Genomic DNA, 22740 nt, shown 5'->3' with positions numbered 1-22740 from the left:
TTGTAGTCAAGCTCTGAACTTGTTAGCATTGGCTTTGTTTGCTTTTTCCTCAGAACGCAAGAGTAATCATTACATGAACCTTAAGTCAGCTTTCCACAAACACACTTTTGCAATGTGTTAACACTAGTGAAAGGTGTAAATGTGCTGAAAGCAGAGTGTACTTGTATTTTTATTCCTCACTAATGTCAAGCTAAAAGGTCAAAACTTTTTTTTTGGGGGGGTCTTTTTGCTATTTATTTGGGCCGCTCCCGCGGCACATGGAGGTTCCCAGGCTAGGGGTCCAATCGGAGCTGTAGCCACTGGCCTACGCCAGAGCCACAGTAACTCGGGATCCGAGCCACGTCTGCAACCTACACCACAGCTCACGGAAACGCCAGATCGTCAACCCACTGAGCAAGGGCAGGGACCTAACCCGCAACCTCATGTTTCCCAGTCAGATTCGTTAACCACTGTGCCACGACGGGAACTCCAGTTCAAAACTTTTTAAGGGCCAAACCTAGAGCATATGGAAGTTCCCAGGCGAGGGGGTGAATTGGAGCTGCAGCCCTAGCCTACACCACAGCCACAGCAATGCAGGATCCAAGCTACACGTGCGACCTATGCCACACCTTGCAGCAACGCCAGATCCTTAACCAACTGGGCGAGGATCCTCGTGAATACTAATCAGGTTCTTAACCCGCTGAGCCATTACAAAAACTCTGTAATTTTGCATCAGATTTACCTGGAGTCTGTCAGCAGAATCCTTGGGCCCTAACCTCAGGAATCCAAAAAGACTCTCTCAAAAGTGCCCCTAGATAGAGATATAAGTAACTGTTAGCATTTCCCAACTTCTGGAGTCGAGTGGAGTGCTGGGAGCAGCTGATCTTACATCACACCCCTGTGCACTGTTCACAAGCCTCCCCATAGCCCACCTTCCTCCCCACCCTCCATACCTGCACATGGAGCGGTGGTTATACAAGTGGTGTCACATGTCACAAGCTGAAACCACAGAAAAGACTTTCTTCTTCTACAATTCCTGGCTCTATCTACAGACTGTTTCTTAAGGGCAGTCTTGGGCCCTCAATGCCTCCCCAGGGCCTGTTAACACATTCACTAAAAGCATTCCATTGCAGTAGAGAAAATAAATTCAGGATGAAAGAATGACCAGTAGCTTATGGGTAAACTGGTAGCCAGCACTATTTTCAAGATAATTTTGAAAGTAATTTGATCAAACCATAATATTTTTCTGCCTCCCAAATAAATTAGAGAGGAGGCAAAAAAAAAAAAAAAAAAAAAAAAAAAAAAAAAAAAAGAGGTCTGACATTTGGATAAACTCTTAATGTTTAAGAGAAACATTAAGAGAAAAGAAACATTAATGTTTAAGAGACAAATTCCCAACTTTTACACCAACTTTTTCATGCAATCAGAGGAGGGAGCTGTGACCTTAACTCTGTCTGAAATACCCAAATCTCCATACCTACCCCCATACACAGAAAGCAAAACCCTTTATCCCCAATTCACGCATGAATAATTACACAAGAGATAAGTTAAAATGCTTCCTTTATTACGTAAAGCCAGTACTGCTACTTCTAAATTCAACTGTTGGTGCATCTCTATACTGTTCAGAGTGTTATGCCTGTGATGTTAAAGACAATCACTTCCAAGTGTCATCAGGCAGTGGCTTCCTGTGGATGCTGCCGTCATAGCTGGTCCCCGTATCACATACAGTCGGCAAACTGCTCTAGGAAGGTAAAGAGGTTCTCCCAGGCCCCAGAGTAAACAGAATGTTCTTCTACACCTTACTGTACCAGAAGCAACACAGTTCCAAAGGAGATAAATTAAAGATAGCATAGGTACCCAGCTTGTTGATATACCATCTTACCATTTCCACTAATAAAGCATATTACAACGGAGCCCTAATTTGTACTCTAATTAGTTGGTACAAGACAGTACATGTTCTGATTTCCAAGATGCAAGGTCACTCTCTGTACAGCCTTCTGACTAGTGAGCAAGCAGCTCACTTCAAGTGCAGGAGCTGTTTGCTGTGTTTCAACTACGTGCTTGAAATAGTGCTTTGCAAGCTCAGCGCTGGTTCTAAGTGCACACAGTTTTGGAGGCAGTATCCACGTCTGGTAGAATCTGGCCTGATTTAATCTTACTGTAGTTAGCATATTAGTGCTGTTACCTGTTGTGAGTAGAATTATTTTCCATTATTCAGGTTAGCTCAGCAGAGACTCAAGAATTTGGGCCAAAATTATATGACCAATATAACTGATTATGACCAATTCTCTAAGCAAAAGAAACAAAGTAACTGCTGAAGTTAACAAAGATGCAATAATTCTCTTCATATGGCCTTGCATTGTTTAATGAACCACACGTTGAAACGATTAAAAATCATGAGCTTAACAAAAATCTCTACAAGCAGACTCATCAAAATAGATATTTTGGCCAATAAGACTTTCACACACACCCCCAAAAAAAGTAGAGTTTAGATTGATTTAGGGCCATGTGCACATGTTCATAGAATAGTTAGTTTACTCTAACAAATGACAAGACAGCTCCCCTCAGTGAGTCCCTGGCCTCAGTGTTTGCTTTACTTATATAGCAAGAGGATAACATTGAACACGGAAGCTTTCGATCTGTGGCACTGAATGATCATCTACACAGGGCATCCTTCAAAGGCTACAATTAAGGATCCACCTAGCTTTTCAGCAATACAAGCCCGATTGAGGTCTTCTGGCCCATTTGCTTGACATTCATGTTTTATGCCTAGGGAAGAAAAACAACAATTCTATTTAGAATTATAGCAGTAGCTTACCTAATTCTCTAAGATATCAAACAGTAATGAGAATAAATGAATCTGTAACCACATGCTTCAACACAACTCCCACAAAGTAATACCAAAAGAAACCAGACGTATTAGCATATGTTCTAAATATTTCCATGTGTATAACACAAAGTCAGCCAAAGCTACTTTACGGTGTTAGAAGCCAAGGTATTGCTAACCCTGCAGAGGAAGAAGTAGGAAGGGAGTGGTGGGAAGAAGGGGGCATGAGTGAGATTTCGGGGATACTGGGCATAAATCAGGAAACAAGCACTACATACAGCTTGTGAAAATTCAAGTTCTACAATAACTCATGTATTGTAGAACATGCCATACTTCATCAAAAAGTTAAAAAGCAGGTCTAGTAATTTTTCTTGGTTTTGGAAATATAAGTAAAAATATGAATTTGATGTTTTGATTGTACAGCTGATTTAGTCGACTGTATTGAGGACTAACAGTCCTTACAAATGGGATTGCTTCTGCTCTGGAAAACAGCTCTCCAGCAGTACCCTACAATACACTTTAAGAAATCCATCACAATGAAATCTATGTAAAATGTGTTACTGATTCCCTTTCTCAGAAAAATTACATCACCCCACTGCACAAGGAGCTTTATGGAATTATATACAGTAGGTTCTCTGTAAACAGCTGTTCTCTTTTAAACAGCTGCAGTCCTTTCTGATTTTCCATAATTTTAAGACCATTTCTTAAGCTGCTGAGAGCATACAGGTCAGCTTGTAGACCACTCAGGACCATCTGGAGAAAGCTAGTGATGGTCTCACTAGGAAAAAAGGCACCAGGGAGACCACCTTTCATGCCACCGGATCAAGTCTCTGGAGCAGCTCCTTTATTGAAAGGCGAGGCAGAGCAGGGAGGAGGAGGAGGAATCGCCTCAGGGAGCACGGTGGAAGTGCTGAAGCTAAAGGGTCACACTGAAACAGCAGTTCCCCAGCCAGTGAACGCACTTCGAGGGGACAGCCCAACATCAAACCTAGCACTTGCAGAACCTGACAAGGACTGAACGATGCCACAGAAGGAAGGGAGAACTGTTTCCCTAAGTAAAACAAGCTAGGGCAAACCTCATCTACTACCAGAGGATAAAAATCAGTCACCGTAAAACATACAAAATGAAAACGACACTAGGCCAAGTCCTTGTGACCCTGGCCCTTCCGGCTGTTTGGAGCTAGCCACAGCAGGACGGTGAGGGTGGCATCTTAGGGTCCATCCCCATGGAGGTTAAGTGGTTTGGGCCAAGGTCACACAGCAGTTGGATGACAAGCTTAGCCCTCAGCACAGGCCTTCGGGCACTGGCCCCATGCTCTGTCCACCATACCAACATTTCCTCCCAGCTGGAGACAGTAAGTACATCCAGGCCATCTCACAGGATCCTAATCACCAGGGGCAAGTCAAGTAGAACTGGTCGGCCCGAGGAGCGAGGCCACTTCCCCTCTGACACAGATGAACGATAACCTAAAATCGTATCATTCCAAAGTAAAGCCAGAGAGAAGAGCGCCCTTTCCCATGTACAAACGTTTCCTTTTTGCAACTTTGTTATATCCACATTCAGAGGCAACAGCCTCTGAATTTATGATTTTTTAGGATGACCCACACAGACCAATGAGTCTCCACCTGCTATGTGAGAAACGTGGTGGCATCTGAAATCAGTTTAAAACCACCCAACCATTGCCTTTAATTTTTTTTTTTTCATTTGTATCAATAAAGGCTTGAGTTCAGGCTAACAACCACTGTCTTCTTATGAGATTTCTAATACCCTCTGAGGGACACAATGTCAAGAGAACAGTGTTACTAACACGGGCCTTTCAGACCCAGAGTGCCCAGCAGGAGGCAGAACGACACTGAAAACTGAGTTTCTTAGGCAGGCAATGCTGCCCTCCTCTGTGGCCACGACTCTTGAGAGTAAGTGCTTCCAGGGGCTCACTCACCACACCTCCAAGTACCTACAAGTAAACTAGACCATACCTTGAAATTTCTTTTTGATTGCGTCCTTGGAGCTGGCATAGATCATTTTACTTTTCAGAGGTGCTAGTTCTGGTGCCCTGGATAGAGAGGTGCCAAAAAAAAAAAAAAAAAAAAAAAATTAGCTTAGAGAACGCACAATTTACATCATGCTAAAACATCTGCATCAGTGATGAGGCAGGGGCCTCGGCATCTCCTGGGAGAGTTTATCTAACTGCACACTTACAGTCACTTGGGAAAGTGACTGTAACTCTGGTTGACCGAGGTGGGAAAAAGGTGTAGTGCTGCTTAAAGATCAGTTAATGGGGCTCTAATAAAAGAAACAGCACTGGATAATTCACTGACTCACCCAACCGTTGCCTTTAATTTTTTTTTTTTTTTCATTTGTATCAATAAAGGCTTGAGTTCAGGCTAACAACCACTGTCTTCTTATGAGATTTCTAATACCCTCTGAGGGAAGAAAAGTTTCAAAATACAGAAAAGTACAGCGTGTGACCTGTAAATCAAGTACCTGCCAGCCAGAGTTAAGAAACACTAGCAATTTTTGTTTCTGTGTGTTTTCTGAAAAAGAATATATTATAAATAAAGTACAAGTCCCCTTCTTACTGCCCGCCCCCGTAAGCCCTTTCATCTACAACTAGTCCAACAGCAAATTCTGACCACATAGTCCTTGTTTTCCATCCTAATCTGACACAGTAAAACAGGTCACAAGCATTTCTTTTTCTAAGTTTAATGGCAATTCAGCAATCATTATATCTTAATCGTCAATATTCCTATTATCTTACATTTACAAACTTTTCAGTGCCTCCTCCCTCTTGAATGAATTCACTACTCATACACTTTACCATTTTCTGTACCAGCAATATTGAAAAGTAACAGAAATACTAAGAATGCACACAAAAGTCTCATCTACTTAAACCGCACGTCTATGAATGCACTATTTGCCATTCTACTGCCCAACCTCGGACCTGCCTCCCCTCCCACCATGGGGATACCAAAGGGTAAAAAAGGAGTGTAGTTAAACACTCTTAAGCAGTTAGCAATTCCATTTGGCTGCCACATGTCCAGGACATTCAACAGTCATGAACGCCATGGACTGGCGTGGACCTCACCTAGTCTACTCCCCCACAGTGGACAGAGATGCTATTCTTGGGAATGAGGAAAACAGCAGTTTCTTTGTCCCTCAGATGCAGATTCCTCCCAACTCTAAGGTCCAAGGAGAGAGGCAGAGCTACAAGGACCTCAGGTCTGGGCAGATGCACCAGCTACAAAGATAAGTGGGTATTTTTCTTATGCAAAGTAGGTCAGGTGCAGAAAAGGCTTTAGCTGTTCTCATTTTACTCCAACCAGATCTTTTCAGGGCCACTCGCAGCACATGGAAGTTCCCAGGCTAGGGGTCAAATTGGAGCTGCAGTTGCTGTCCTACACCACAGCAACGCAGGGTCTAAGCTACGTCTGTGACATACACCAAAGCTCAGGGCAACATCGGATCCTTAACTGAGTTAGGCCAGGGATCAAACCCACATCCTCATGGATACTAGTCAGGTTCGTAACCCAGTGAGCCACAACGGGAACTCCAAACCAGATCTTTAAAATACTTCAAGAGCCAAACCCTGGGCCCTAAATAGCCTGTTAAGGAAAATTCCTATAAGGTTTTATCTTTCTTTTAAAAAGTAATAATGCAAAATAAAACATAGTACTAACACAGAACTTCCTTTTCTTTATACTTTTATCTTCCAAATGTCCTTTAATAGGGATATATCATTTTTATAATGGGTGGGGGAGGCATAAAAAGCCGGATAAAAGATAGTACAAATGGAGGAAATATTCACTAATTTAAACACTTAATTCTTCAGCTTAAGGTTTGTGCCACTCACAGTAAATCTCAAAAGGGCCAGAGATTTTACCTGGTTTCTCAGCCCTAACACAATACCTGGCATGCAGCAGAAATAAAGTTTAATGAGTCTATTATCTTTATGCATTTATGTCTGTAGCCACTAGGCTCAATACACAGTAAGCGCCCAATACATGCACTTGACCTCTTATCTGCAACCTCACAGCATCCTAGTTTCACCCAGTGCAGCAAAGGCTTGCTGAAATGGACTGAGGTGTGACCTAGAGTTACAGTCCTTGAAACAAAAATTCTTCTGACTTCCTGGCCCCATGTCCCAAGTTGCTGGAGGCACACAGCTGAAGAGCTAAGCCCCTCCCTGCCTTGCCCCAGCGCAGGTCACAGTATGAAGAGGACCCTCACTGGGACCCTGCAAATCAAGGCCTGTTACCACTTCCCTCTTTCCCTTGGAAGCTACAGAGTATTTTCACTGTGTAAGAATTCCAAACAAAAGAAGGGTCCTATAATACAACTAAAAGTCATATCTATATTCTTCATTTAAGTGAAGCTTAATCTCAAGCATAAACTTTTAAAAATTTTATTTATTTATTGCTTTTGAAGCCTGCCCCCATGGCATATGGAGGTTCCCAGGCTAGGGGTTGAATTGGAACTGTAGTATGCCACAGCAATGCAGGATCCAAGGTGCATCTGTGACTTACACCACAGCTCATGGCAATGCCAGATCCTTAACCCACTGAGCAAGGTCAGGGATCAAATCTGCATCCTCGTGGATCCTAGTCAGATTAGTTTCCGCTAAGCCACAACACAAGTCCCAAGTGTAAACATTCTTGAATGGACCAGAATAGCTACCTTTTTTTTTTCTTTTCACAGCTGCACCTGCAACATATGGAAGTTCCAAGGCCAGGGGTTGAATCAGAGCTGAAGCTGCGGCGCATGCCACAGCCATGGCAACACCGGATCTGAGCCACATCTGTGACCTACACCACAGCTTGCAGGAACACTGGATCCTCAACCTACTGATCAAGGCCAGGGACTGAACCCACATCCTCATAGAGACAACGTTGGGTACTTAGCCCACTGAGCCACATAATTGGAACTCCCCCAAATGGCCACTTTAAATAGTCTTTCAAGAAAAGGCCACATAAAGCACTGTATAGCACTTTTCCACTATTCAGAGCCACGGTGTTCAATAGAGCTTTCTGCAATGATGGAAATGTTCCACATCTGTGCCACCCATCAAGGTAGTCACCCGTGGCTACAGAGCATCTGAAATACGGCCATTCGACTAAGAAACTGAATTTTAAATTTTATTTAATTTTAATAGCCACAAGTGGCTAGCAGCTCCCCTACTAGATGGTGTGATCTCAGAGCAAATTACAGCTGGAGGCAACGAGAGCACCAACGTCAAGAGCAGCAAACCAAAGAGACACAAGTGGGAGGCTAGTTCCTGGCTCAGCGTGTTGGAGAACCTGGTGAGGTGCTACAATAACAATAAGAGATTAACTCTGAGTTTTACAGAGGCTCTATATTTTCAACAATGCTTACCACAGAAAAAACATCAACTCCTCTTTTCTGGATTCCTTGGTTTCAAAGCTTGCATCATACAAAGCATAGCGACAATCTTTCTCAGGAAGCATCCCCACGAAATGCTTGAAAGGATCGGTTATGGTTACACCAACATCTCCAACTAAGATCTCTTTGCCTTCTTCTACAATGATGCACTTTTTGTCTGCACTGAGACAAAAAATGACAGCCTTCTTTCTTTTCTTGATTTCTTCTGGTGTGGAGCACTTCCGAACTTTCATGTCATAAAAAATGCGACATACTTCATCAGCAACTTGCACTCCTGAAGCCTAGAATGAGAGGGGAGAAGAAAATCTGAAAGAGGCTCACAATTTTTATCATGCCAAATAAAAAACACTATGAAACTTCTGGTTATAGACTGGCATACACTTAAAAATTTGTAAGGTGTATTTATCACCTAATAAGGAAAACTAGAAAATCTGAGCTGCTGGAGTTCCTGCTGTGGCTCATCGAGTTAAGAACCCGACCAGTATCCATGAGGACGCTGGTTCAATCCCTGGCCTCGCTCAGTGGGTTAGAGATCCTTCACTGCCATAAGCTGCGGTGCAGGTCACACATGTAGCTTGGATCCTGCGTTGCTATGGCCTCAGCTACAGCTCTGATTCAACCCCTAGCCTAGGAAACTTTCATATGCCACAGGTGCAACCGTAAAAAGAATTTAAAGGGGGGGGGGGACCCTGAGTTGCAGACACTGATTTCAGTCATTGGAATCTGTCACCATCCTGCAGAAATAAGTAAAGATTCAGCTATAATAGCCCCTCTAGCCCTAAACCTGGAAGACAGTGCTTCCTGGCACTGGACTGCTTTCTTCCTATAGAGGTTGCTCAGAGCCCTGACTAGGGCATAGTCATCTCTCCAGTTAGGGTGTTAATAATACCCCCACGTTCTTTTCACAACGTGTAACAGGTGGCCAGAGTGGCTGAAAAACCCCACTCCTACAGTGTATATTTTTCTAATAAAAGAAGAATTAAAAGGTCTTTGTACTACTTACATGTCAAAATTTTATGATTAATATCCAATAATATATTAGTCATACACCTTTAAAATCTCCAAGTTTTAAATTAAAATTAGAATAAATAAGATTGCTAGGGAGTTCCCATTGTGGCTCAGCAGTAACAAACCCAACTGGTATCCACAAGGCCAAAGTTTGATCCCTGGCCCCGCTTAGTGGGTTAAGGATCCAGCAGTACCATGTGCTGTGGTATAGGTCGAATATACAGCTTAGATCTGGCGTGGCTGTGGCATACGCTGGCAGCTGTAGCTCTGATTCCACCCCTAGCCTGGGAATTTCCATATGCCACAGGTGTGGCCGTAAAAAGAAAAGATTGTTAGGAGACTATATCTTAATTGCTTCCACACACACACAAAATATAATTATGTGATGTAATAGAGGTGTGCGATCATATTGCAACATACAAACGTATCAAAAATCAACACTGTGTAAGCCTTAAGCTTACATATGTCGATTATATAAATAAGATTTACTGCTGTAAAAGAGGCTTAATTTAAAATTATACTGATCAGAAAAAATAAACTTTTGTCATGTTATACTTGCTATTTGAAATGAGGAAGCAGTTACACAAGATCTTGATAGTAAAAGCTATAAAATCAGTTTCTGATCTGTTCATCCTCTTTAAGGAATGTGCTACTTCCATAACTTTATAATATCTCTTATTTTTTATGTTTCATGAACTACTTTGGTTTGCATATTAGCTTTTCTAAAGCAAGAATTATGAACTTAAGAAAATTTAAATACTAAACAATGCCAAAATATTAATGACACTCAAAATTAACGTCATGGGGAATCTGATTGTTATTTCCTGCTACCATGACACTCAAAGCTGCCCTGTTTCCTCCTTGAGGCCTGATCCTTCTCTTTGTCTTTGGATTCTACCACATGTCCCTCTACAACACTGCTTTTGGTTTAAGTCACCCAGAGTTAACTTTTGTTCCTTTAGTCTAAATAGCTCTAACAGGTACAGTAGTACCATATTGCTTTGGGCAGTTTTCACATCCTATGTAAATACTAATGTACATTTGCTAGTTTGTGGATAAAAAGACAAACTGGAGACAGATTTAAACAGTCAATAAAAAGTGAGGGAAATCTGACCAAGATCACCAGGAGACAATAGGTAAAAGAGAAAAGGCAGGAAAGAGAGGTGGGCTAAAAAAATGTTAATTGGGAGTTCCTGTCATGGCTCAGTGGTTAATGAACCAACCTGACTAGTATCCATAAGATGCGGGATCAATCCCTGGCCTTGGTCAGTGGGTTCAGGGCCCAGGGTTGCTGTAAGCTGTGGTGTGGGTCGAAGACGCACCTCAGATCCAGTGCTGCTGTGGCTGTGGCGTAGGCCGGCAGCTATAGCTCAGATTCGACCCCTAGCCTGGGACCTCCATATGCTGCTGGTGCGACCCTAAAAAGACAAAAGACCCCCCCTCAAAAAAAATTGTTAATTGGCCAAAAGCCTTTTATAGGGCTGAAGATCAGGTTAAGTTTGATCCATCTGTGGCCAGGAGAGTTTAAGGAGAACTCTAGTAGGGACAGGAATAGATGCAGAACTTCTTAGTTGGCCTCTTCCTTGGGCAGAGGAGAATGTATCCTGGAAATGGGTAAAAGGTCAGTGACTGGTACAGATCCTAGGCTGCCTGCGTAAGGCTGTTCTCCCAACCTGGACTGGACCAGACTCTGGAATTCTGTGCACCTGCCATAGTTTATCAAGATATAGATTGTGTCCTGATGAATAATTGCACTTGTTTTATAGTAACTCTCTGTATTCAGGACTGACTTCGATTTGTGACACTCATTTGTTTCTTCTTCAATATTTATTGAGTGCCAGTCATCGGTATTGGTGCTAAGTACCTAATGGTACAGAAGACAGTTCCTCTGTCATGGAGATAGTAACTGTAGAGAGAGGGAGAACGATATTAGGAAAATAATTAAACAGAAATCTATAATTACAAATTGTGCCAAGTGCTAAAATTACAGGCCGCGATCAGGATGTAACAAGCAATGGTATTTTACTATCAAAGGAGGGGCAATGGAAAAAGATTTTTTTTCCCATAAAAAGGGTTCACAAACTTTTATTTTGGTGGTAGGACCTCTGCATTTTATCCAAGAGGCTTTGTCCTTCATTTTCATCAACTCACATTAAAATACAACATAAAGATAAAAAAAAAATTAACGTCATTATTGGATCAAGAAATTAAAATGTGAGATGAAAAGATAGCCCACACATAGGGAGAAAATATTTATAAATCATATATTCAATAAGAAACCTGTATCCAGACTATATAAAGAACCCTTATAACAACAATGAAAAATGAAAATAACAACAAAAAATGAAAACCAACAAAAAATTGGATAGAGAACCCAATTTAAAAATGGGCAAAGGAGGAGTTCCCGTCGTGGCGCAGTGGTTAACGAATCCGACTAGGAACCATGAGGTCGCGGGTTCGGTCCCTGCCCTTGCTCAGTGGGTTAAGGATCCGGCGTTGCCGTGAGCTGTGGTGTAGGTTGCAGACGCGGCTCGGATCCCGCGTTGCTGTGGCTCTGGCGTAGGCCGGTGGCTACAGCTCCGATTCAACCCCTAGCCTGGGAACCTCCATATGCCGCGGGAGCGGCCCAAGAAATAGCAACAACAACAACAAAAAAAAAAGACAAAAAAAAAAAAAAAAAAAAAAAAAAAAATGGGCAAAGGATTTGAACAGACGTTTTCCCAAAGATTTTTTTTTTTTTTTTTTTTTGGGACATACCCACAATATGCAGAAGTTCCACAGCCAGGGATTGAACCTGTGCCACAGGAGCGACCCAAGCTACAGCACTGACAACACCAGATCCTTAACCTGCTATGCCACTTGGGAACTCTCCAAAGAATTTTAAAATTTTATTAATGGCTGCACCCACAGCATATGGAAGTTCCCGGGCCAGGCTTTGAAATCCGAGCCACAACTACAACCTACATCACAGCTGCAGAAATGCCAGATCCTTTAACCCACTGCACCACAATGGGAATTCCCCCAAAGAATGTTTTTAAAATGGCCAACAAGCACTTGTAGAAAATGTTCAACGTCATTAGTCATTACAGAAATGTATATCAAAACCACAATGAAAAACTACTTCATACCCACTAGGATGGCTATTAACAAAAAAGACACTAACAAATGCTGGTGACATTGTTGCAAAACTCGAACCCTTGGAATTCCTGTCATGGCTCGGAGGTAACAAACCCGACTAGTATCCATGAGGATGTGGGTTCAATCCCTGGCCTTGTTCAGTGGGTTAAGGAGCCAGTGATGACGTGATCTGTGGTTGTAGGTGAAGATGCAGCTTGGATCTTGCGTTGCTGTGGCTGTGGCGTAGGCTGGCAGCTGTAGCTCTGATTTGACCCCTAGCCTGGGGACAGCCTTAAAAAGCAAAAAAAAGAAAAGAAACAAACCCTTAAACACCACCGAAAGAATTGTAAAATGATGCGGCTGCTTAAGGAAATGGTCCTGTAGTTACTCAAAAAGTTAAATATGGAGTTAACACTTAGCAATGCCACTCCTAAGCATATACACAAGGGAAATAAAAACATATATTCACACAAAAACCTAAACATAAAAGTTCATAGTAGCATTATTCATTACAGCCAAATGGAACCTAAATGTTTATCAGCTAATGAATGGATAAGCAAAGTGTAGCATATTCATAACAATGAAATATTATTCAGCCATAAGAGAATGAGGTACTAATACCTGCTAAAATATAACGAACCTTGAAAACATTATGCTAAATGAAAGAACCAGATATCAAAGGCTATACATATCATGATTCTATTTCCATCAAACGTTCAAGACAGGCAAATCCACAGACAGGAAGTAGATAAATAGTTTCCAGTGGCTGAGAGGGGATGAAAACTACTAATGGGTATGGGGCTTCACCCAGAATTTGATGGTGGTGATGGATGCACAACTGTGGAAATACACTGAAAACCAGTTAATAGTTCTTTATGATATGTCAATTATGTCTTAATAAAGCTGTTACTTTAAATATAAGAACTCTGGGGGTTAAAACACACTACTGATCCTAACAGATTCTTAGTATTAAGGTAACTGTGCCATTTAATCATCTCAATCATTAAAAGAGAATTAATACACCTCAATCTCATCTAATCTAGTCCACATCTAATCATAATACACTTCAATCCTATCTAATCTAATCCATAGTTTGTTTATAAAGGAACATTTCACTCTAAATTAACAAAGTGGTAGATATAGAAAATTAAGACTAGAAAACTACCTCAAAAGCTATACAATCTCACCACTTTCCTATTTTTAAAAGTCACTTTCTTAGGAGTTCCTGCTGTAGCACAACAGGATGGGTGGTATCTCTACAGCATAGGTTCAATCCCAGGCCCAGGAGAGTGGGCTAAGGACCCGTGTTGCCTAAGCTTCAGCCTAGATTGCAACTGCAGCTAGAATCTGATCTCTGGCCCAGGAACTCAATATTTCGCAGGGTGGCTAAAAAAGGAGGGAAAAAAAAAAATCACTTTCTTAAACCTTGTATTACTGCTTTCAGAGTAGTATCGTTCAGATCTTCACAGTTCATCTATGTTAAGCAAATTAATTTTCATTTTCATTTTTTGAGATAAACAAAATATCCAGTGATGAAAATTAAGAATAGAAACAGATCCCAATTCCTCTCTCTAGTCCATAAGGTTGATTTGTAAATCACATTTGACTAAGCCCATCTTTACAAGGAATGAAGGCAACACTTGAAGCCTTATTATCCAACCAATTAATATCTGAATATATCTGTCAATAGCTAAGTGAAGTACTTCAAACAGCACTCTATTCTGACTTGGGAATTAATCAAACTAATTATGTACCAGTAATTAAAAAAAGAAAGTAAATACATATTCTGCAATCAAAATGCAACTAATCTCAGCCAAGTCTAGCTATAACTTACAGGCACCTCTAAAGCCCTAGTAAAGAGGAATTTGGGCTTTGTCCTATCAGAAATGAGGTCTATGGGGGTTTCTGATGAGGAGAATACTACTTACATTTATCGCTTGAGGAAATTAACACAGAAGACTGTGAAGGAGAAACTGACAGAGACACTGGACACAAGGAAGACCTGTCTGAGGTAATCACAAACATCCATAGAAAGCTCTGAACTACAGCAGTGGACTTGAAAACAAAAAGAAATCCAAGGACATTTCACAGTGGAGCCAATATAGCTGAGTGAAACATGAAGGAGCAGCATCACAGGCAACGCTGGATTCTCTGCACTGATGACTAGAGAGACGGTAATATTTTACGGAAGTAGGAGGAGGGGCAGTTTAACAAGTTAACGCTGAAGAATGTGCAAGACATCTAGGTAAAGATGTCCATGGAGCAACTGGAAATACAACCATGAATCTAACAGGAAGGCTTCACCTGACAGATATTTTGGACTAAATTCAATACTATGGGGGCATATCAACAATAAGCAGCGAAAGGAAAACAAGTCAAGGGAGCTAAGAAATAATCAGAAAGCTAAGAAGGAAAAGTAAGAGAGAAAACAGCATCCTAGAAGCCAACGGAGGATATTTTCAGGTCATCAATACCAGAAACTGAAGTTTGAGAACGAGTGAAAACAGACCACTGGGGAGGAAAGGGAACCCTCCTACACTGTTGGTGGGAATGCAAATTGGTACAACCACCATGGAAAACAGTTTGGAGGTTCCTCAGAAAACTGAACACAGAACCACCACTATGATCCAGCAATCCCACTCCTGGGTATATATCTGGACAAAACTACAATCTAAAAAGACACATACACTCATGTTCATTCCAGCACTATTCACAGAAGCCAAGACATGGAAACAACCTAAATGTCCATCCACAGAGGAATGGATTAAGAAGATGTGGTACATGTATACAATGGAATATTACTCAGCCATAAAAAGAACAAAATAATGCCATATGCAGCAACATGAATGCAACTAGAGATTCTCATACTAAGTGAAGTTCAGGTCAGAAAGACAAAGACAAATACCATATGGCATCACCTGTATGTGGAATCTAAAACATAGCACAAATGAATCTATCTACAAAATAGAAACAAGACCCACAGACATGGAGAACAGATTTGCCAAGGGGAAGTAGGAGGGACTGGGATGGACTGGGAGTTTGGGGACAGCAGATGCAAACTATTACATTAAAATGGATAAGCAATGAGGTCCTGCTGTACAGCACAGGGAACTCAATCCAATCTCCTGGGATAGACCATGATGGAAAATAAATTTTTTTTTTCTTTCTAGGGCTGCTCCCGTGGCATATGAAGGTTCCCAGGCTAGAGATCTAATTGAAGCTGTTGTCACTGGCCTACACCAGAGCCACAGCAATGTGGAATCCGAGCTGCATCTTCAACACCTACACCACAGCTCACAGCAATGCCAGATCCTTAACCCACTGAGAAAGAGCAGGAATCGAACTCGCAACCTCATGGTTGCTAGTCTGATTCGTTAACCACCGTGCCACGACGGGAACTCCGGAAAAGAACTTTTTTTTTGGCGGGGGGGGGGTCTATTTGTCTTTTTGCTATTTCTTGGGCTGCTCCCGAGGCATATGGAGATTCCCAGGCTAGGGGTCCAATCAGAGCTGTAGCCACCAGCCTACACCAGAGCCTCAGCAACGCAGGATCCGAGCCGCGTCTGCAACCTACACCATAGCTCACGGCAACGCCGGATCCTTAACCCACTGAGCAACGGCAGCAACCGAACCCGCAACCTCATGGTTCCTAGTCGGATTTGTTAACCACTGCACCACGACGGGAACTCCAGAACTTTTTTTTTAAAAAAAGAATCTATATATATGTATGACTGAGTCATGTTACTGTAGAGCAAAAATTGACACAACATTGTAAATAAACTATAATTTTTAAAATTGTTTTAAAAAGAAAAACAGACCACTGGGTCTGACAACTGGGCCTCTGAGTATGTCAGGAGATTGGAGGCATGGGGCAGAAGTCTGGGTAATGAGCTGGGGATCCACAGGAAACTGGGGTAGAACAAGCACAGGAGCATTACCGGCAAGCTAAAGGACAAAGACTGCATGCTAACTCCATGGAAGTTGTCTTCAACTGGGGGGCTGTGACCACGTTACAAGTTTAAGAGCTTGAAGGAACAAGAGAGAGAAAGCCAAAATACTAAAGAAAAAGAAGAAAAATAGTAAATTGAGTACTTCTAGTGTCAGACACTTCCAAATCACAATTCTATGAGATAGCTATTATTATTATTTGTATCCTATAGATGGGGAAACAGAGTCATAGAAAGATTAAGAAACGTGGCCAGGGTCACACAAAACTGACAGAACTAAGATGTGAACTCAGGCAATCTGGCTCCAGTGAATACTCTTAGCCACTTATAGCCAACAGAGAACTTTAAAGACACTGATGAGATCCAGGGCACAGACCAGGGAGTCAGTCTTTTAGACAAGGATATACCTTTATTCCTCTAAAATAGGAAGAGGGAGGGTAAAGATTTAGAATCACTATTAAAGAGTTCCAAGGGGAATTGCCTAAGGACCAGCAAAAGGGATCCAAGGACCTCTAAAGGTTAGCTGAGGTCAGAGATGAGACGGCAGAAACCAGACGCCAGAGGCGGTGTAGGTAGAAAGGAAGCACTCTGCAATCTGTCAAGGAGCTTTTATCCCAAGTTCCAGGTTTCAATCATCTAATCCAATGACCACACAGAGTTCAGACCTCTGCTTTTCTGAGCTTGCAGCCTTTACACCCAATTTCCTAACATCCCCCACTGGATATTTCAAAGAGATCTAATGTTCAGCATGTCCAAAATCGAACACAAGCTGGTCTCTTTCTCATCCATCTTCTTTTCTTAGGACACAGCACCATCCTAGTTTCATATTAGACCCAAATCTAAGAGATGGCCACAACAATTCCTTTACCCTCACCTCACTTAGCTCTTTGAATTTCTACATCCTTCTCCAAGACATTAATTTCTCTCCATTTCTGTTGACACTCTACCAGCCCAAGCAATCACTACCTATCCTCTGAACTGTTACAATAATTTCTCAAGAAGTTGAGGGGGAGGGAGACGAGGGTATGTAGCACCCCACTCTTCCTGGGCACACAGGAAGACTACATTCCCCCAGACTTCCCCGCAAGTTCAGTTGGGACCACTGACTGAGATCTGCTCAGGAAGAGGGGGGCACAGGGGATATAAGCCACTTCCAGGCCTGGCACTTTAAAACTGATCCTCAAGCCGTCTTCCCCTGCAAATATGACCTTGGCAGACACACTTCAGGACAGAAGAGGGCTGCCCAACCCCAATGAACTGTAGGATAGACATAAACCTTTACTGTGTTAAGGCATCGAGGTGTGGGGTCTAATTTGTTACCACAAATACAACAGACTGCTAATGCCCACTAGGATCCCCTCCGCTCTCCAATTCATTCCCAACACCGCAGCCAGAGATCTGCAACAGGAATCTGATCACATGTTTAAAACAACTTCAGTGGCTTTCCGAGGATCTGAGGGTAAAATAGTAATAATTCTTCAGCATGCACCATCTGACCCTCCCCACCTCTCCAGCCTTACCTTATACCTCCATGCTCTGAATCTCACTCCCCTGCCTTCTCTCAGCTGGTTTTATGCGCCCTCTCAGCTCAGGGCCTTACTCCCACTGTACACTGTGCCTGGATGCTGCTTCTCTACCCTTTTTTGCCTAATTCACTCTTCAGATCCCAGATCAATTTTCACTTTAAGAACATGCTGTTTGGGTCAAAACTGCTATCACATGCTTCCACGAGATCATGTGTCTCCAGCCCATAACCCTTACTACAGTTTCAATGTCCTATCTTTAAGATTATTTGACTGTCTCCCCAAATGGGCTGTAAGTTCCTTAAGACTACAAGTCTGTCTTGTTCACTTCTGTCTTCCCCTGAGGAAATTAAAGACGAATCAAACCCCCAAGGAAATGGATTAAGGAAGATAAAGACAGCAGAAACAATACTTCAATACTTGGTAAAACATTCTTTATTCCTTGGTAAACTCCAACAAAAGGATATTTAAAATCCCTTTAAGGGATGGATTAAACCGGGGCCAGGCAGGGAGGCAGGTAAGTCAGGGAGGGTTTCACATGTAAGCTGACTTAAAGCACCCCAAAATAAGGGGGCTGAAAGGATGAAAAGATGGTTCCTGGAGTTCCCGTCATGGCGCAGTGGTTAACGAATCCGACTAGGAACCATGAGGTTGCGGGTTCGGTCCCTGCCCTTGCTCAGTGGGTTAACGATCCGGCATTGCCGTGAGCTGTGGTGTAGGTTGCAGACACGGCTCGGATCCCGCGTTGCTGTGGCTCTGGTGTAGGCTGGTGGCTATAGCTCCGATTAGACCCCTAGCCTGGGAACCTTGGGCAGGAGCGGCCCAAGAAATAGCAAAAAAAAAAAGAAAAAGAAAAAGAAAAGATGGTTCCTGACAAACAGAACCCAGCACACACAACATGAGAGGAAGAAACTGAGACATGGATTGGGTGACTTCCAAGGAAAGAGCCCACCAATGATGGCAGGCTCGGAGTTTGAAGGCAATTTTTAAAAATAAAGATGACAAGATACAGGAAGAGAACTGTGGCAAGGAGACCAGCAAAAAAGGCTAATTCAGTAAGCAAGGCAAGAGGCGGTCAAGGCCTGGGGTAGTGTGAACAGTTCAAGAAGGGCAGTGCAGATACCATGTGGGTAACCATCAACTGACAACCCTGGCCGGCAAGGGAGGGTAGAAAGAAAGGAGTCAGAATGAAGTGTTTAGCTTAGTGATCAGAAAGCTGATAAATACCAAATGCTCATTTTCTAATCTTCCCATTGTGGTGGCTTTAGAGACCCTGATGTTAGAGAAGGTTCTTTATGACTAATAATGCTGTAACACTAAATTTTTGCCCTTGAAAGTAGCAAAAAAAAAAAAAAAGTCTTCCAAGTAGGATATATATCAAATTCAGACGTAATGAATAAAATATGCTTAAGTGTTAGACCTTACTTTAGTATTTACTTTGAATATACTTGATATGGAAGATTAAACACCTGGTCCCTAGATTCCAGATAATGATTTTCATAAAGCAGAACTAAAACCATGAGGGCAGACTGAAAAGGCAGGGGAAATGGCTCCTTCAGCCTGGACGGCAGCTCCCTGGCCCCTCCCTCCCTCATCAACTCAGGGACACTGGCAGGACTCTTCTGCCACCTTTGATTCTGGGGGGTGAACTGGAAAGCTGAGGTAAAGACAAGTGGGATGGAAAAAAGATAAACTAATCCTTACGCAACTACAGTTTATTAACTTTCTAGAGGCCCAAAAAAGGTAACTTGGAAATTAAAGCACCAGAAATATGAGAGCAACAGTCCCCCAAGCTCCTCCACTAACCAGCTGTGTCATCTTGGGCACCTCATTTAACATCTCTGAAGTAAATCAGATCCGTCAACTGATGTATTTAGGGGCATGCACTAGATCAGTATTATCATCTGGGGATCCTGTTAAAATGCAGATTTTTCAGATTCTCATTCAGAATATCCAGGGTGGAGTCAGATTCTGAATTTTTGACAAGCTCCAGGTGAAGATCACTAAATGCTAAAACTGCTCTAAAAATTCAAGAAATATAATAAAATCTAAGCTCATTGCCATTTTACTTCTTTGCCTATAGGTTTAATTGTTTTAAAGAAGCAGTAGTGTTAAGAGTACTTTACAAAACTAATAGGTCCAAAGTCAAAGATTTTTGGGGCCGCACAGAGTCCTGGTAAAGTCTATACATCCTTTATCTATAGACTACTTCATCATATTTGTTTGAAAATGCTACTTCAAACAAATATGATATATAGCATTACAAATGCTGCCAATTATACCAAAACATAGGTCATCTATCATGATGGGTTAAGAATTCCTATAAGAGTACTAAATTCAGTGGATCTGTTATCACAGAGACATTACAGTGATTAAAAAAGTTGTAACACTGAATCATTTGTTCACTGTGCTTTTACCTAATAGGAAAGATTTTCTCCCATAAATCTTAGTTTTCAGTATTCTCTAACATGTTAATTACTAACACATTAACTGCTCAGCTGTCAAGAAATCCAAAGTTTATTTTTTAAGAAAAAAACAAGTTTGGCTTCAATTCTAAATTTATTTCTAAAGAGTTATTTATATTCGACTGCAAAGTTTTAACAATAAAGACCATTAAAGGATACTCTGAAATAAGACCAAAATTTGCTGCACAGTTGGGAAAGAAAAACTTGAGAGCAAAAATAGACTGCTATTACAAGTGCTTTGTGATTACCTTAAAAAGATATGTTATCCACCACTTCAGTTTCTCTCAGTTCTGTACCACTGACCAGTGCAGAATAACAGTTGCTTTTAGAATTCCACCATGTCAAAATAGATGTTGTTAAATTATTATTCCACTGTGTTTTATCTCACTTGACTACCAGTTTTAACCTGTTTTGAAGCATAATGGATCTCAAAGCTGAGTCTCCTCTGGCAGAGCTTTTGTAAAACACTGATTCAAAGATGAAATGAATGCCTTTATACTCAACACCCACTCAGTGTACATACCTAAATAAAGTTACTTCTCACAAGAAAAAGGGGGATATAAAAGCTGCAAAGAATATGAAACATGGGGTATTTTAAAGCTACAGATGACAGAAACACACCTAACACATCAACTCTCCATTCTAGCTAAGAGTGGTAATCTCTGAAAGAAGCATCAAGTTTTCTATTCGATTAAACAACTAGTCCAAAAATGAAATGTAATGGCTTACAGCAGCCCATCCTACACCAAAATATTAAAAACAGTGGTCTACGTACCACTAAACTTAAGTAGGACACCTGACTGGCTCCGTAATTGATGTCATCTACACTTTACCCAATCAAATGGGAAAAAAAACAGGAATGAAGCTACTGTCTTGCCACAGAAAATTATTCAATTTTTTAAAAATCATTTAAGCGATGGAGTTCCCTGGTCGCTCAGTGGGTTAAGGGTCCAGCATTGCCACTGCTGTGGCTCAGATCACTGCTGTCACGCAGGTTCAACCTCTGGCCTAGGAACTTTCACTTGCTGTGGGCGCAGCCAAAAAAATTACTTAAGCTAAGAGAGTTTGAAATATTTGAAAGTAGGATATTGCAAAGCAGACAAATACCAAATTTAGAAACATCTGGAAGGAAAAAAGGCATTAATTAGTTCCTTTCTGAACCTACTAACTCAAACACCCAGCATAACAGCTAATCAAAAGAGCTGGGGAATTTAAAAATGGGTTCACAATTATCTTTTATTTACATCATGCCTTGCACAAGGGCTAAAAGAAATGGAAAACCACTGACTACAAAATATTAAGATTCTGACTAGTATAACCAGTGCCTCTGAGCCTTAATATTAGGACAACAAATAAAATGAGAGTGGTAAGTGCTTCAGGGACATTTCTACATATAAGGTTTAAGGACCTCACACGTTCCTGTGTCAAGATGATGGTGCTGAATACATACATCTAATTTATTCCCTACAAATCACTTTAAGTTCAAATAAAAAAGAATGAGTGACCTAGAGGAAAACACAGGCAGAGCCCTCTTTGACATAAATCAAAGCAATATTTTTTTTTCATTCACTTCCTAGAGTAATGAAAATAAAAGCAAAAATAGACAAATGGGACCTAGGAGTTCCCATTGTGGCACAATGGAGATAAATCCAACTAGTATCCATGAGGATTCAGGTTCAATCCCCAGCCTCGCTCTGTGGGTTAAGAATCCAGTGTTGCCCTGAGCTGTGGTGTAAGTCTCAGATGTTGCTTGGATCCTGCATGGCTGTGGCATACGTTGGTAGCTGTAGCTCTGATTTGACCCCTTACCTGGGAACCTCCATATGCCATGAGTGAGGCCATTAAAAGCAAACAAAACAGAATAGGACCTAATTAAACTTAGAAGCTTTTTGCACAGCAAAGGAAACCATAAATAAAATGAAAAGACAACTCACAGAATGGGAAATAATCTTTGCAAATGAAGCAACCAATAAGGGACTACCAACAAGGGATTAATATTCAAAATATACAAACATCTCATACAGCTTTCTATGAAAAAAACAAGCAACCCAATTTTAAAAATGGTCAAAAGATCTAAACAGACATTTCTCCAAAGATGAGAGATGGCAAAAAGGCACATGAAAAGATGCTCAACATCACTGATTTTTTTTTTTCCCCTCCTAGGGCCACACCTGCAGCATATGAAGTTTCCAGGCTAGGGGTCAAACCAGAGCTGCTGGCCTATGCCATAGCCACGGCAATGCCAGATCCAAGTTCCATCTATGACCTATGCCACAGCTTGTGGCAACAAAGGGTACTTAACCCACTGAGCAAGGCCAGGGATAGAACCTGCATCCTCATGGATACTAGTCGGGTTCTTTACCTACTGAGCCACAACAGGAATTCAACATCACTAAATACTAAGAAATGCAAATCAACATGTAAGGATAACCTGACCCCCTTGCTGTACAGTGGGAAAATAAAAAAAAAGAAATGC

The 22740-nt window shown here is 41.6% G+C and overlaps 1 protein-coding gene across 2 annotated transcripts in view; it reads right to left on the bottom strand.

Annotated features, from left to right (window-relative positions):
* DSTN (destrin, actin depolymerizing factor) overlaps nt 1523-22740 on the bottom strand; it is a 51525-nt gene continuing 30307 nt past the window's right edge. Inside the window, exons 1-4 of one of the 2 annotated variants that reach the window (XM_021077315.1) lie at nt 17797-17817; nt 8178-8485; nt 4784-4860; nt 1523-2748 (exon numbers count right to left, since the gene is read on the bottom strand). In XM_021077315.1, coding sequence (XP_020932974.1) covers nt 2639-2748; nt 4784-4860; nt 8178-8437 — 447 coding nt within the window. In that variant the 5' untranslated portion in view covers nt 8438-8485; nt 17797-17817 and the 3' untranslated portion in view covers nt 1523-2638. 2 annotated transcript variants of the gene reach the window in all.

This window comes from Sus scrofa, chromosome 17 (assembly GCF_000003025.6).
Source record: "Sus scrofa isolate TJ Tabasco breed Duroc chromosome 17, Sscrofa11.1, whole genome shotgun sequence".
In the NCBI taxonomy this organism is placed as follows: domain Eukaryota; kingdom Metazoa; phylum Chordata; class Mammalia; order Artiodactyla; family Suidae; genus Sus; species Sus scrofa.
The sequence above is the reverse complement of the archived record's forward strand: the minus strand, read 5'-3'. Positions and strand labels throughout refer to the sequence as shown.